The 17,712-nt window shown below is 37.7% G+C and overlaps 1 protein-coding gene across 1 annotated transcript in view; it reads right to left on the reverse strand.

Annotated features, from left to right (window-relative positions):
* GRM8 (glutamate metabotropic receptor 8) overlaps positions 1-17,712 on the reverse strand; it is a 756,021-nt gene that overhangs the window by 119,472 nt on the left and 618,837 nt on the right. Inside the window, exon 7 of the mRNA XM_042923664.1 lies at positions 17,106-17,242. Coding sequence (XP_042779598.1) covers positions 17,106-17,242 — 137 coding nt within the window. The remainder of the gene's footprint in view (positions 1-17,105; positions 17,243-17,712) is intronic.

The following is a 17,712-nucleotide window of genomic DNA, read 5'->3' on the forward strand; positions in this document are numbered from 1 at the left end:
TAATTGCCGTGTGGAATTTTAGGTCTTGCACCAAATATATTTCTCTCATCACCCAACCATTAGCCCTTCATCTCCAGGCCTCCACCTACTTTTCTCCTAGAGTGGTTAATAATAAGACACATGACGGAGGCCAATGGGGGTAGCCACTGTACAACATAAGCTGCTGGAATCTTGGTCAAGGGCTATAGCTAAAGACTCATGAGTAAGTCATTTTTACTTCCTGAACCTCAGTTTCCTCTGCTCTAAATATCCTTAACAGTTGCAAAGTCAATGCACCATGTGAATTGGGTCCCATATTATGTAATTTTTAAAACCTGATTTCCACCAAAATAGTGAAAAGTGATTGAGATACGTATTGATGTCACTCACAAGTACTAAAAGAGGGCTGAATTCATAACATGGAGCACAATGTATGAGGTCATCTTTCCCCAGTTTTTAATGTCTCTCGTGCTTGCAACTATCTCTAAGCCTCTTCCTTCTTCTAAAAACTTTTTAGAAATTCCTCAAACATCAGCCCACACTATTTCTTGTCTCTATTTCTCTGCTCCCACCTTTTTTTGATATTTTTAACATTTTTTATTCCTTAAAAACTCAGTGAAGATTCTGACTGTACAGGCCCAGGGTATAAATTCCCTCTAGTCTGAATGGATGGTAGAGACATCAATACTTATTATCAAAGCCTAATTACAAGTTAATCCCACCCCCAGCCCCCACTGACTCTGCAGCTCCCTTTCTAGATCAGCAGGACAGTCTTCTTCAGAAGCATAGGTTGTGCAGTCTTTGAATCCAGGAAAATATCCTAGAGCCAAATCCTGTAGTTGCCAGCTCTATGGCATCCATGGCTTACCATGACTGTACTATTTCAGTAGGAAACCTCCCCATAACTCAGAGGCCTATTTTTCTGCCCTTGGCCGTCAAGGACAGAAAGGATCCCTACTACCTCTATTGGTATCCAAGTCTAACTCCTCCAAGTACAGACTCAGTGGTGCAGGTCTTTAAGCCATAAGCCAATCCTCACTTGGCTGCCAGACCTCCTGCATCCATTCTAAATGGTCTCTCATTTCTTAAGGTATTTGGTATCTTCTGAGGTGAGGTTAAAGAGCTAATTTCCAATCTGAAACTACCTAAAGGAACTTCTTATGCAGTCTCAATTTAGTGAATTTACTTAATACTGAGTCAAAAAAAAAAAAAAAAAAAGAAAAGAAAACAACAACAACAAAACAAAAACAAAGCAAAACAAAAAGAATCCACACAGTAGTCCAAAGCCAAACAGCAGATTACCATCCCAAACCATTATTCTAATATCAGAGAAGGAGTTCAAGTTTCCTTCTAGCTCTGATATAGTGTTCCAGGACAACAACAGATGACATCTAATCATTTGGAAATTTCTCTGAAATTTCCAAGCTGTAAAACACTGAAATCCTATTCCAATCTACCTTCTAGGTAATGATTTACTCTAAAAAACACTAGGCAAGACACTTTACATTCAGACTATCGCCACAGAAAACTCAGCTGCCTCATGGCACTACAGCATGGTGACTAAATATCCAAAAAATAATTTGGAAGCAACTTAAAGATTTACGGAAGTTTCTCAGCAATTCCAAAAGATGAATCTCTATGTAACACATCTAACCAAGCACAGTTTCTTAAAATCCTTTTGTACCCCCTTAAGCATGCTTTCTTCTACAGGTTTCTTGATCTCAAACACTCATTCACTCTCTCTCTCTGCCTCGTCCCTCTCCCTTCCTCCCACCCTTCTCTGTCTCTCTGTGTATGTACTTTTCACATTTAGCAGCTACTCAAAAAACTCTCTTATTCTTTTTTAACTTTCAAATCTCCCACCAAACCAGCCCGTGTTCCGTTCTTTATTCCTCTACCTCTCATGTGCTAGATACATTCATTTCTTTCTCTGGTGTCTCGATATAAGTCAATCAAGCTTATTTCAATGATTCCCTGCTTCCCTCCTCATTCACAGACCTGATTATGGACAGCAAAATGATTCTCCTTAAAGAGAAGACTAGAGTGAAAAACTCTTAATCGTCTTCTATTCCTACTGTTTCTGTTACATAAAAAGAAGCAATGTCATCACAGTGGATTGGTTTGAAGCTACATGACATGAGGTATTTACATATATTTCTGACACAGGAAGAATTTTTGATTCGAAGAAAATAAAAGGAGCAACACGAAAAGCAGAATACAGTTTGGCCCGAATCCCACACCACTCTGGGCACAGCCCCTCAGTCTCCTGACCCCATTCCCACTTAGCATCCTGCAGGAGGAACGGGAACAAGAGACAGGAGAAGGATAAAGGATGGCAGAGAAGAGGTTTGTGGTTTGCGTGAGGAATGAGCTTGGAGAGGACTACAGCCCGCCTTAGTGCATCTCCTGCTCCAAGAGCCGAGCTGCAGATCTGCTCGGTGAGGAGGAGGGCAGAGGCAGCCACAAAGCTCCAGAACAGCTGCTACTTTCTCTTCTTCCACTCAACATTTAGACAACCGGGCAGTTTAGGGCAGCCGCTAGGGAGCAGTGGCAGATGGCCGCCATGCTCCAGAGGTGCGCTCCTGAACGGTGAGGGCTCCCTTACAAAGGGCAGCTATTTCTTACATGCCAATAAATATGATTTGCTGAAAGGCTGCAAAAAGGCACATTCGTGAACAATTACTGTTTTTAACTTTGGTCTTTAATTTAGCTCTCTGATGTTATGAGTATTTTATTTTATGTATCGGCTATAGAACAATTAGTAAGCTTAAAACAAAAAGAAAATTTTAAAAAATGTATTTGTTTTCTTTCCATCTGGCCTTACCCACATGAAGTAAGGGAGAAATGGCAAAGTGACAAACCTACAATGAAATTTTTCAGATTCAACCCACATTTACTGAGAACCTACTCTGTGTGCCAGTTGCCGTACCAGAATTTTCCATGGGCCCTGGGGTAAAAGACTGAACTTCACACACACACACACACACACACACACACACACACACACACACACAAGGCACAAAAACTGGAAGAAACTAAATATTAGAAGTTCAGTTCTGTTGAAGTCTATGCAAATCCAATTCTGACTAAATTTATGCGTACCTCAATATATGTCAAAAATTCTTCCAAATGAGAAAGTGACAAAGTTGAAATTAAAAAAAAATTTTAATGTTGATTTTAATGTTTCATTTTTGAGAGAGAGAGAGAGAGAGTGAGAGAGAGAGAGAGAGACAGAGCATGAGCAGGGGAGGGGCAGAGAGAGAAGGAGACACAGAATCCGAAGCAGGCTCCAGACTCTGAGCTGCCAGCACAGAGCTCCACACGGGGCTCGAACCCACAGATGGTGAAATCATGACCTGAGCCGAAGTTGGAAGCCTAACTGACTGAGCCACCCAGACGCCCCCCAAATTGACTTTGTGTGACTGTTATCCTCTACACAAAACGATTATGGTCCTCACAAATAAGAGCTAATGATTCTACAGCACTTTGAAGTTTACAAGGCATTTTCACATACAAAACCTTTTTGACCTGTAAAAAGATTCAGTAAAATAGGATCTGGTACATAATAGAGGCCTCCGCTTCCCAGATGAGGAAAGGTTTCAGAGCTGTTACTGTGCTGACTGGGTCAGTGCCTATCCTGGACAGTGACATTTTATTAAGCATACGGCAGGCAATGGACATTACAACAAGGCTTTGCTCTGATGCTGGTGGAATGTTTCATCATTGGCCAACCAGATTTTTTGGAATTTTGTGTGGAAAAGGCAAAATCAGTTGGTATTCTAGCAAAAGAAATTTTACTTGTCTATTTTCTGGGATGCCACAGGAGGGTCTATAATTTGTCAACTGCACTAAAATCTCAGCCACCCTGTCTCCTGAGTTTGTTCACTGTACTATTCACTTACATATGCTAAAAAGGCAGGAATTCATAAAAATTAAACTATAAGATATCTGCTTAGTACTCTGTTATCAACCAACATTATAGAAATACTTATTAACCTGTTTAGCCCACTTGAGAAACTACAAAGAAAGCTGTGGTTAGAATAAAGGATAATTTTCTTTTTGTGGCCAACAAGCCCTAAATCTAAAGTGTGCCAATGTACTAAAAATGTAAATGGTCAAGTGGCATTGTTAAATTACAACTGTCACGGAAAGGCACCTTTTTTTGTAGACCGATGGCATTTAATCTTCTTAATGCCCAGGTGTGATCAGGTCATTTCTTTCCAGTGACTGATGACACCCACACTCAAAAGCTGAGATCCAAATTGGAAATTCGCTTTTAAAATAGATCTTCTATGATTCCCCTTCCTATTTCCTCTGTTGTATTTTTTTTTAAGTTTACTCATTGCGGGGGGGGGGGGGGGGAGGGGCAGAGAGAGAGAGAGAGAGAGAGAGAGAGAGAGAGAGAGAATCCCAAGCAGCCTCTGAACTGTGACCAGGAGCCAAATGTGCTCAAACTCACTAACAGTGAGATCATGACCTGAACTGAAATCAAGAGTCAGATGCTTAAAAGACCTAGCCACCCAGAGGCCCCCGTTGTCTCTGTTCTTTATGAAAATTCCTAGACTCCCCCTCTCTGCCTATGTGCAGTCTACCCCCTATCCATGTTGTGCCTTCCTTCATGTCCCATGCCCAGAACATTCAAGCTCCAACTAGATTCAGGGTGACTTCCTCCTTGAAGCTTCCTCCTGTGCAGCCTTATCCCTAAAATCTTTCTCCTGCATTCTCATTTGCTTCAGAGGCATCATGGGTCCACCTTTCCCTGGTTTCCCATATGTCCAATCATTCACCATGTCATCTTGATTCTCCTTCAGTATTCCTAAAAGCCCTCACACTGGAGTAGGCTGTGTGTGCCCATGAACTTCACTTACCTTTCTGCTAGCTGAGCGAACTTCAATATAGCCCCTTATTGTTAATCTTAAGTTTTCTCTTCTAAAAATGGTCATTCTACCAGTAACTTAACTCATAGGGTTATGATAAGGATTAAATGAGTTAATAAATGTAAATGTCGACTTAGGTGGAAAATTCATCTTAAGCCATCATTTCTCAAAGTGAGCTTGAAGGAATATTAGTTCCACAAAATGTTCTTCAAATAAAAAAGGGATTCACGGTCAAATCAATTTATTCAACAGTACCTTCGATGCCTCCTTCTCAGTCAGCCATAATGTGCATTAGCATATTAAAGCCTCCACAAATATTGAAGGAAAACAAAACAAAACAAAAACAGTTGTCCTAATGTTCCCTAAACTTATTTGACCAGAGAGCCTTTGTGTGCATATATAGCAGCTATTTAAAATCCTGTGGAACCAGTGTTCCAGGAAGGCATTTGAGAAAATGCTGACTTGGACAAGACCCACAGTTATCATTTTGGAAGTTGTTTCAGCCTCAAGTTTCCAACACTTTTAGAAAAAAAAAATTATTATTTTTTTTATTTTTTGTAAGAGACTATCTTTTAATTTTCAGAGTCACCACAAACTCTAGAAAAATGAGCCAATTGTCCGGTGGGAGGCTGTGTCACAAGGATAGTAGAATGGAATTAACTTTCTAAGGCCAATTATTTCTTAAGCATCTCTTAAAGGATATGAAAAAATTTTTCATGCAACGCCTAGTAATTGCTTATCCAGCTAGTAACAGATACGAAACTTCATCTCAGGAGAAAAGTTGAACATACAAATAGTGAAAACCTGATAAAGAGTGGGAAGAAGTCCAGGGAGACCCAGAAAATGGATAAACAGGCACAAAGGCAGAATGGAGACATGATCACTGTGCCTGAGTCCCGATACATCTACCTCTAAACATAAAGCTGCTTACTGTGTACAAGGTAGAAGGGCAATAAATGCTCGTGGGCTCATTGTCTCAATGTCACAAGCTGAATGCAACAGAATTTGAGACAGCACAGTGGGAATTCTGAAATCATTTTATTTCCCCCTTTTTATGGGAGCAAAAATAAGCCTAGCTCCCATCTATCGCTCAGATGTGGCCTGTTCCTCTCTACTGTGATGTCCCCTAATTCTTCACAGAGAACTTAGCTCTCTTTTATCTTTGCTGAAAAGTGCTTTCCAAATAAACAAGCATTTCTCAAATCACATTAGTTACTTCTACTTAGCCCTGTTTGATTTTCGGTCCATTCAATGGAATAAACTTAGCTTCCCTATAGCACAGTTCTATTTTTCAAGCATATTATAAAAACGTGTATCTGCAAAATCAAAAGACAATGAGTATCATTAATTAATATAATTAATTAATTAGTAATATTTACATTTTTATTAAAACAAAGGTAACCTTTCTCATTTCTGTTGTAGTTTTTGTAGGCTGTAAGCAGCCATGTTTCTTTAAATAAGTACCGCAAATTGAAAATAATCACATAAGACCTCTGATTAGTGAGGTTTACACTGTAGAATCACTTCTATATAGATGAATGATTGAGGCCTTACACCTTTTTACAGTACATTTATCTCTTTCTTTCTTTCTTTCTTTCTTTCTTTCTTTCTTTCTTTCTTTCTTTCTTTCTTTCTTTCTTTCTTTCTTTCTTTCTTTCTTTCGTTAAGCTTTATGCCCAGCATAGAGCCCAACATGGGGCTTGAAATCAGGACCCTGAGGTGTTGCTTGAGCAAGTAAGCCACCCGGGTGCTCCTACAGTACTTTTTTCATCTAAAAAACAGTAAGTAAATAAACAGGAAAATACATATAACATTACATTCACACTCTGAAGTATTCAATTTGAAAGTAATAGATCTGGAAGAAATTTTAGTGAAAAGCTATATTTAATTCATAATTTTATAAACATGGAAACTGAGGCCCCAAACATTAAGTCATAAAGCACAAATTTGTCTCAGGATTAGTAAGAGTCCAGGTTAAAAACCAGTCTCCTAAACTCTGATGATACATCCTGCATCGTCACAGGGCATAGCAGGGTCTGTTCTTCAAGTCCATTTGTGCCTCGGACAACATGAAATCACACCCCTATAGAATATTTTATAGCCATTTATAAAAGTCATTTTATACCATTTTATACCATTTATAAAAATGGTAAAGCCATTTTATACCATTTATAAAAATCAACTGGTTCTTTGATTAACTAATATTAAGGATAGGGTAATTCGTTGCACAAATTTAAAAAACTTAATTCACAGATACCAAAGCTCAAAGTATATTTGTAGTAGGAGATTTCCATTGTAATCTGTCCCTTTGGGTTCCCTCTAAACATTTTCACAAGAGTTTAGATCAGTAGTCTTGAAGATCATAAAATAGCTTAATCCAGAAGTCATGTCTGATATTTGGAATCTAAAAACATGGCATGAATGCAGAGAAATGCATATACCAATTGACCTGATAGCTACAAAGCAGTCAAATGAGAACTAATACAGCAAAGCCTACCAGAGTGTTAAAACAACTTGAGAAATAGAGAGCAGGGGCAACTTTGAAATTCTTGGAAACTCTAAGAGTTTCATTTTAGTGCCACAGACAGCAACACAACACAACAGACAGGGATGGAAAGTAGAAGCAGGAGAAGAAAGCATACAGGTCTGTTTTTACACACTACTATGTTAACAGGAGCTAGACCTATGTGGCATTGTTTTTAAATGAGAACTTCTTCTTCTTAGGTACGTTTACTGCAATTGTGGTAGGTTTACCACGTCTAAGACATCACTATCCCAGGTATAAGGATAAGGTGTAATGTTCCCTTTCTTATTTTCAAGAAATATTCTATATTAAAGGGTTAATTATAAGTCTAAAACTGTCATATAAAAATGAATTTCATTCAGTTCCGAGATAAGATATCACTCTTCCTTGTTTCTCTCTACATAAAATAACAAATATTCACAGCAGATTTATTCATAATTATTTTGCAGGTATCCTTCAAAGGGTGAATGGTTAAACAAACTTGGTATATCCATACCATGGAATAATACTGAACAACAAAAAGGGACACACAACTTGGATAAATTTTGAGGGAATTATGTTGAATGAAAAAAGCTGAAACTCAAAGAATTACATACAGGATAATTCCATTTATTTGCAATGACAAATTTGTAGAAATAGAGAACATTTGAGTTGTTGCCAGGTACTGGGGGAGGTGTATGGGAGGGAAATGGATCTGGCAATAAAAGGGCAACATGGGGATCCTTGTGGTGATGAAAATGTCCTGTATCTTGACTATAGTGGTAGAAACAAGGACCAAGACAGGTAACAAAATTGCACAGAACTATCCCCTCACACACTAGATGAGTAAAAATAAAACTGAGGAGATTTGAACAAAATTGCTGGACCATATAAATGTCCATGTCCTGGTTGTAATATTACACTATAGTCTTCAAGATGTTATTGTTGGGGAGAAATAGGCAAAGGGGACATGAGATCTTTCCTTATTATTTGTTACAACTGCATGTGAATCTGCAATCATCTTAAAATAAGTTTAATTAAGAATGATTTTAGGGGCACCTGGGTGGCTCCGTTGGTTAAATGCCTGACTTCAGCTCACGTCATGATCTCACGGTTCGTGGGTTCAAGCCCCACATTGGGCTCTGTTCTGACAGCTCAGAGCCTGGAGCCTGCTTTGGATTCAGTGTCTCCCTCTCTCTCTGCCCCGTCCCCCCCCCCCCCATGCTCTGTCTCTGTCTCAAATATAAATAAAACATTTAAAAATTTTTTTTAAAAATTTAAAAAATGATTTTAGAACAAACAAAAGCAATCAAAGAATAGTAAAATTTGGTACTTTTATGTGTCTTTGTTGTATCCCTCTGTCATTTATTTATGGATTGATGTCTCAACCTCCGAGTTGATATAGAACTGTACATTTCTAGAACTTCATTTGGTGATAATGATCAATAACCTCAGTAAAATGGTATAGGGACTTTGGGGAAGATCCAGGTTCTGTCTCTATTTTCCTTCCTTAAATAGTGGAAATTTTGAGGAAAGATGCCATGCTAAACTTTTGATTCAGTCAACAGACACACTAACTTTATTCTTTTTAGTTTCATGCCCTTACCAGCTACTGACCTCTATCTATACCTGGGGGCAACATATTTTATTCATATATAATATTTTTCAGTTCTTACTTGTAATTCTCTTGCACGTTGTAGATTTTAAATAACACTGATGTGTCCATCGAGCTTTTTAAAAGTACCCTAGCATACAGGGTTCACATATATTTTAGCAAATTTACCATAAGAGAATGACTTTTTTTTTTACCAGTTATTCCTCTATTCTATATTATCATTTTATGTTTATAACCTTATTTTAACCTTTCCTATTCTACTCATCATGTTAAAATTGTACTTACTTTATTCCTCTCAAGGCTAGAATAGGGATTAAAATGCCATTTATTATAATTTTTATTACTTTATTATCCCCATAAAAGTCTAGAATCACCATCCTCCTTTGCCCATCTTTAGTGTTGGTATAAAGAAGCATTTTGTACTTTATGTTATGTTCTTCTTTGACTTGCATCATATTTTTTCGATTTTCCTTTTCTAATTTGATCTCTATCATTTTGTGTAGTTTTCATTTCCTTTTCTGTGTCATTGTCACAATTATTTATAAAAATAGCTATTTAAGCGCTTATGACTTCTTCTATTTTTCATCAATAATGATAGACCTTTTAATGCTCTACTTATATTTCCCTGATAAACTACTAGATTCCCTGGATACTATTAGGTTACTCCAGGAATCTGCCTCCAACAAGATTGAGATAACTGATTCCAGCATCTCAAATCTTAATCTGATTAAACCATATTTTATGTGGCATATATTTGTGTATTCTTAAAAAATCACAGCAATGGCACATTGGAGACACTTTATTTGGGAAACCATATTTTTATATGGCATAATTTTGTTCTTAAAATATCAGCATGACTATTTATTACTCTACTGAGCAGCCTAGGTGAATCTATTGGTTGTAATTACTGACAAGGAAATCAAACTTGAATACTAACTAAAATTTATTAACTCTCTTTATTCTTCCTTCATAATTTCCTGGTTTGTTTGTCTATTCTACTATGTAATGTATCTTATTACATCCTTTTAAATGTCTTATGGAACAAGGCTCAAACCATGTACGTGGACAGATAAGGCAGAGATAATCTGTCAGACAGGCAGCAATGGATATTGTCCCTTCAAGGTAAGTATTGAAGCCACTAAGCAACACTGAGGTCCTACAGGCTATAGGAAGTTCTGCAAATGGCACGGCAGGAATAAAAGCCAGTGGTAATAGTAACAGTAAGTCCTTCAGAATTTTATGTGGGCCCCCTATTCACACTCCTCTTGCTCTTGTGCGTGACTTTGGATTTTCCCTTCTTTATGGGGCTCGATTAGATGTACCCTGAACTAGATTCTCCATTCTGGCTTTTGTATCTGATTTCACTCCTGATTACTATTACGGCTCTGAACTCTACCCTTACCCCATGTGCTCTAGGTTATACGTTATCTCCAGATTAGTACTTTATGGTTAGCTCACCTTTATGGTCTTGTAAAAATAACACTACTTTTATTTTTGAGTTCCTTAATTTATTTCATGAATATTGAGTGAGACCCACATTGTGGTAATTTTTAAACATTCAAAGACAAGTACAACATGCTCTTTGCCCTAAATTATCAGTGCTTCTCTGAGGACAAATGGTAGGGGCCTTCTGAAGTCAGGTTTCTCTCATCAGGCCATCCAAGTACTAGGGTCTTCCCAACTTGTCTCCATGGGGATATCGCAAACCAGTTGGATCAAAACAGTTCCCAATTTCCCAGTCTCCAGAACAAGACAGAATGTTTCTCAGTGAACACTAATCCTACTTTACCAGTAAGAATGTGTGCTCAAGATAGACAAGAATAAAGGAAAATGGATGGATGCATTGTGGACTCATGAACGAGACATTTCCTTGGATTCTGCTCCTACTTAGAGCTACCAGTTTAGGGGTGACCCTACGAACTGAATCTTACATACCTCTATATCATTACAGCACCTAGCACAGCAGTGGCACGTTGGAGGCACTTTATTCTGGTATGGATGGATGAATGAATGGATGGAGATGGACGGATGCTTTTTCCATGGACTGTACACTCTCGCAACCATTTCTGGCCACCAAAGTAACTGAAGATCAGTTTGAATCTCATGTATCAAGAAACTTTATCCTCCTCATAGTTGGAAGTAATCATTATACCTTCTGAATTCATAGTTTGTTCTTTAATCTGTTCCTAGTTATGCTTTTATTGTAGTTACTCAAGCATATAGTTGCCTTTAATGAATTGCAAATCTTTTAATATCTGGAAGTTTATTTTATTGAACCTTGTACTCCTCAACAGCTTAGCATCCTGCCTGGCAGGGAGCAGCCACTGAATAAATAAACTGTGTACAAGTCTACTTCCTAATCAATAATCTCGGATCATTGTCCCATATTCAGTCAGTATTTAGAAAATATCAGCATATTATTCATGACATTTAACAAATACTTACTGAGCACCTACCCTGGGCTAGCAAGAACATAGTTAAAATTTAATTACCTTGGCATTTGCTCAACATGTCAAAAACATGAATTTACCAAATGCTTGTTTTCTCATAAACAGAGATATAACTACTGACCCCAAAGTGACTTTTTTAAAAAAGAATATATTTGAATCTAATAAACAAAAATATAGTTTTGACCACTAGTCATCTTGTTGTACAGAATGGGAGCAGAATAGTTTTTCCGAATGGAGTATAAATACAGGAACTACAGTGGCATTTAAAGTTCTGTCAGAATGTAGTGAAAGGTCTCAGAGAATTGACTCTACATTCACGGTTTGTGGGAAAGGGAGAGCTGGCCTCACAGGGTGAGCTATCTTTCATAAGCACTGACAGTGATATGAAAGAGCATTTCTAAATGTAGGCAACTTTGCAAATGGAGAAATCGAGGCAAAGAGAAAATGCATGGCTTCTCAGAGCCCAAGCAAATAAAGGGTCAAGTCTCCCCTCAAACACTGTTCCAACTCCATTCAATCCATCTTTACTTCAAGACTATTTCAAAATCCTTCACTATAGAAAAGCTGTTCCTCTATTTAATGAATCTAACGGTTTTGGTTAAAAACTTGTAATGTTTATCCAAAACAGCATACCTACAAGGCAAATGAGGACACTGAGGAATTCTTTCTATCTGTATTCCAAGAAAGTGGAGGAAACTCCAGTACAGCATGTAACTGACTAACCATCTACAGGCAAATAGATATACATATAATTAAATATTATATTAAAATATATTTAAATTAAAATATTATATTATAAATGATATATAGTACATGTCCATAGGAAAGACAGATTTAATTGGGCTAAACACCAAAAATTTTGCTCAAGTTTCTGGTTGTCCCCAAAGCATGCAGCCCATTTTTTTTAATACTAAAGTAAACATTTTGGATTTATTGTACAGGCACAGAAAAGTTATCATGGTGTATGTACTTATTTTTAAGTTAATCCCTACTCAAAACATCAAAACAAAGTCAAAAGAGACTTTGCATGTATGGAATTTTAGATTGAAACTATAGGTCCTCAGTAGTAGGCTAGTTATTGTGGCAAAACAAAACAAATTATGATTACCATATTCACTTAACATTGACTTTGTGGCAAGCAGTGTTCTACGATCTTTGTGTATGTGATTAATCCTTTGATTATCTCAACAACTCTGTGAAGTAGTTATGATTGTTTCCATGCAGATGAAGAAACTGAGACTAAAAGAGCTAAAATAACATGTGCAGGGCTCTAAGACTCATGAATGAAAGGTTGGAATTCAAACCTTTTTCTGACTTTGAAGTCTCGTTCTTCACCACTATATTCTAATGCATTCAGTCTTCATAATGCCTATTTATTATCCCCACTTAACAGATGAGATAGCTGAGGTTCAGGATTCAGTGCCTTGTGAAGAGTTACTTTCTTCTATGGAGTGACCCACTCAAAATTAAATCAGTGTCAATGAAGCCATTCTTCAAATCACCCTCCCCAATCGACACGGTGCCACTAATAATTGTGGTTGAAACACTCTTATAGAGTTGCTATCCTTTACTACTATTATTTATCTCCAAATTATTTAACTGAATAAAAACAGAAGAAAACAGAACAATAAAACAAGCAAAACCATCTGCCTCATTCCCACCATAATCAAAATATAAACAATAAAAAAATAAATAAAAACCAGTAAGCTCTGGTTGGAAGTATAAAAAAGTGAGCCCTGAGTTAGAGTTATTTTAGGTACATCCATTAACCTCCATATACCTTCTCCCCATGGACTTACAGCAGCATATGGCTGTTCTCCCCGCAGTTCAGGCTCTGCTGTTTACTCGGAACCTCGAGGTTACAATATGTTTTGTAATCACTAATAAGGACCACCTGCCTCTTGAGACATTCAGTCTAACAAAATGGAGAGACCTAATTGTTCAAATTCGTTCTCAGACAACACGCCCTTCACGCACGGACTGAGGCAACTGAATAGAAAGCCTAAATCAAACTAAACAATTGTGCTAGCTGATTGTAGTTGCTACATTAAGAACATATGTTAGTTCCATCATAAAGAAAAAGAAGCAATAATATTTGGAACAATAAAGACAATGCTTTTGAGGAAATAAAACACCTCATAATTTTCCAGGAAAAAGAAAAAAAAATAACCTACTTGTTTAAAAAATTCTTTCACTCCACTAAGGTACATTCAGGGCAAATCTGTCACATTCATACATGCTTCATCGTACACAGGCTGTGTACAAAATCATCCCGTGGTTGAATTCAGCCAGAAAAACTGGCTCTTTGGAGCAGAATTCCATCCAATAACTGACTGATAAATGCTTACCGCTCAGAGTGTAAAATCTACTGTAAATCTGGTTTAACAGATTAAGGAGAGATGGGAGGACACAGGGGAGAGTATCCTCCCCTGGCCCTCAACACAACCGTCATCGGCAGCCAGGCCGGGTTAGGAAAGTCTCTCTGGGCTGCTGCTTGGAGACACTGCACACACCTTCATCCATGCACCTGCCTCACTACGCTGGCATTGTTGGTTTGAGTGCTGGTCTATCCTTTCAGGCTATGAGCACCCTGAGAACTCCATATTCACTCTAGTCCCAAAACTTAGCCCAGTGTATGTGCACAGAATGAATTTATCAAGTCCATTCAAAAAACAATTGCTTAGCTGACATTACCTGGCCATATGCTACCATATAGAAAGTTTGTATTTATCTCACTTAAAGGTTACTTTTTAAGTGTAGATAGATTTTCTAAAGTATTAAGGCCAATAATAAAGATAAGAAGAAACACTGGGCTATGGAGACAAATGGTCAGCATTTTGATGAAGAGATTCTCTCATAACTTTCTAAAGCAAATTCAAGTGCCTCTGTAATGAGCAGTGTTTTACTCACATCGATTACCATATCTCCCACTGGCCATGCAGAATCATGAGACAGTGGATTAAGCATAGGTAACGTTTATGGATTGCATGTGTGCCAAGTCCTGGACTAAATGCTTCATTATATTATTTCATTAAATTCTTATTACAGCCATACAAAACAGGGGCTACTAATGTGTTCATTTTACAGATGATAAAACTGAAGCAAAGCATTTGTTTGATGCCTTGACTAATGTCCAAGCAGGACTTTAATAAACTGGTCACTTTCCAAGCACCCCCTACTCGGCCTTCAAACAGGTCACTGATCCAAGGGGAAACAATTTGTCCTGCTATACTCCAGAAGTCAACCCTGACTTACAACCTCTCCCCACAGTCTAATTTACTTACTTTTCTTCTCAGAGATACATTCTCTCTGTTTCAGTAAAGCTGGTACTCCTATCTAGTTATAAATGGTCATAATCATGCATAAGAAATAACTCTTACAAATTGTTTTGATATATTTTATGAAGTTACACAATAATAAACATAAAACTCTCATGCACTGTTAAATGTACATTAAAGAACAGCTTGAGATTCAATATGAAGTTTTATAACAAATATATCATGCACATATATAGAGAGATGTGTGTGTATATATACTTTTTGTGTAAATGTTTTAGGTATCTTAGTATAGTGGACATATTTTTCAACCATTGAATTTTGCTATGTACAACCTTAGTCATAAGAATGTAATAGGCAGTTTAGCATTAATAAATACCAGATAAAAAGTAGCTAACCTATTTTAACCCGTATCAAATTTTCTTTGTCATGTTTAATTATTTTGTTTCACATAGGTTTACTTCCAAAAGACCTTTTGACAAAAATCTATTGATTTTCAGATTGGCATTAATGACTTGTAGACTTATAAAAACTATGCTTCAATATATGTTAATTTGGGTTACGGAACAGTAGATAAGGTTTCTTCAGGCTGCTGCATGTAGTTAACTGCAGATACGTGGTCTTACAAAGCACAACAATAGTTAGAAATATAAGCTGTCTTTGTGCATTATTGATAGCTGAACCATGATAATTATCAGGAAGTCATTTCAGAGACAGTAGATCATAAATATCCTAGTTTTATTATTTCTCATCATCTGCTTCCTTTTTGAAAACTTTGGTGACTGATGCTGCATAAGCATGCCACTTAAGGAGCTCTCTTTGGAGATACAGAAGTAAAAAGCTGTATTAAAAATTACCAACTCGATGTCTTTTGAGTGGGTTCAAACACAAGAAAACACATGTGAACATGTTACACACATATAGACAAGAATGATCTCCACCCTCGTGTACATCATAAGCTTTTACCTTCTAGCTAGGATAAGGGATAGCTAGGAAATGAACTTAATTGTTCATTTAGGAAATAAACTCAATTCTCACAGTGTTATGATGGCTTTGAGGATCAAGAAGAGATACTTTCATTATGGGAAAGAATGAAATACATATTAGAACAATAAGACAGTACATGAATATGTTTCTAGTTTATTTGAGGCATTTACAAATCCCCTGACTGTCTACAGAGGAAACGCTAAGTCCCTGTAAATAGTCCTATATTACAGTTGTCAAAGACATGCTGAATGAATGAATGCCAATCCTTAGCTGAGACTATAGGGCACGTTTCTTATTTCTCTATACTGGAAGAAGCCAATGCACTGCTATCACAACATGCCTGTTAAAATGTGAAATAATTCTTTACCCAGTGGTAAACAGATGCTATTCCAATCACCCCAACACCCTCCCCATGCAGCCACTAACAGTCCTGCTCCCTTTCTGGGCCCCCCTTATCTCTCAGGTTCAGGATTGGCTTCCTGCTCCAGAGCCCCTTATATTTGGCGGGTGCTGGCACCACATAGCTCTCTCCAATGTCCCCGCAGACCTTTCCCTAGGAAAGCCCCTCTGAAGGGCTGCCACCAGCCAGGCAAAACTGATGAAGCTCCTGCACCCCACAGCCATCCTGCACGCTGCCCCCACCAGATCCCCACCAGACCCAGCAGGAGGAGACAGAGCCCCCGGTGTTGGTGACACCAGGGCAGGCAAATGCCCAGCCACCTTCGGCACCACCCCCAGGCCCTGGGACCCTGCTTAAGCTGAGTTCTTCAAGTTTTCCTCACATGGCCACTTCTAGGAAATGCCAAATCTGTGGGCATTGGGCCTTGATAGCACGCCAGGTAGGTAGGGACAGCAGGCAGCCCAAAAGGCTGTTAAAGGATCTGACCATCACCTGTAGGTACATTAACTTTCTCTGATGTTGTTATTCAAAGAGGTAATGTAAATATAGGTCATGATTCACTTCCATCAATCAGACATGATCATAAGGTCTCAATATCTGATGTGGCAAAGGTAAAATACACTTATTTTTAAGCCTAAACTTATTCATGGCACACTGTCATTCCTCCCCACCACAACACACACACACACACACACACACACACACACACACACACACACACACACAGAGTGTACCAACACGTAAACAAGTGAGTCTTTCAAAAAAGGACAAAATTTCCCTAATACAGTCACTTAAAAGGAAATGAGATCTTTCATTAAATCCCTATAGATACTAGATTTCTCTACAGATGTTTAAGATTTTCCATAACATTTCCAAGTTGAAAGAAGGATAAAATCACACATTTTCTGAAAACTTAATTATAAGAATCAATTCTAACAAAATTTGTATTATAAACTTAAAAATAAAGCCTGCCTATCTGAGAATTATATCCATTAATGCAAATTTATATTGATACTTACTTTTAGATGAAGCTGATTGGTCCAGTGCCCAATGATTTTGTATTCTGCACTTTTGTTGGTTATTTGATACTGGAAGATATCATAACGTCCAGGAGCATCTCCATTTTCATTAAAAGTGACAGGTGTCCCAGCACTACCTATAAATGTTTAGAAAACAATGTTAATAAAGTTTTAGTAAGATAGCCCACTGAGCTTATTTTTCTCTAAGAAAGAATGGTAGATAAAAATATATTGTGTGTAGTAAGAGATACGAAGATTGTAATCCATACAAGGTCATTCTTGATAGCATAATATCTTCTACACAAAAAGAAGCCCAGACGTACATACAGGGAGAAGACATGCTTTATTATGCACATTAGAAAGTAAATGGTGAGTATCCAAGTTAGGCAATGTACATAACAGTTAAATAAATAGAAGTTGATAGGCTGAATATTCCATCCTCGCTACAGAGAATGACAGTCAATAGAGAAGAGTGTAAATGTCCTGAAGCATAACACCTACTATATAACATGAACTACAAACAGCAACTCAAACTCTGGCAGGAAAACGTCCTAGCCAAATTCCCTGGAGTTTTGCTTCAGTCTGGCCTGAACTCCACTCGGAAGCA

Source organism: Panthera leo, chromosome A2 (assembly GCF_018350215.1).
Source record: "Panthera leo isolate Ple1 chromosome A2, P.leo_Ple1_pat1.1, whole genome shotgun sequence".
NCBI lineage: Eukaryota > Metazoa > Chordata > Mammalia > Carnivora > Felidae > Panthera > Panthera leo.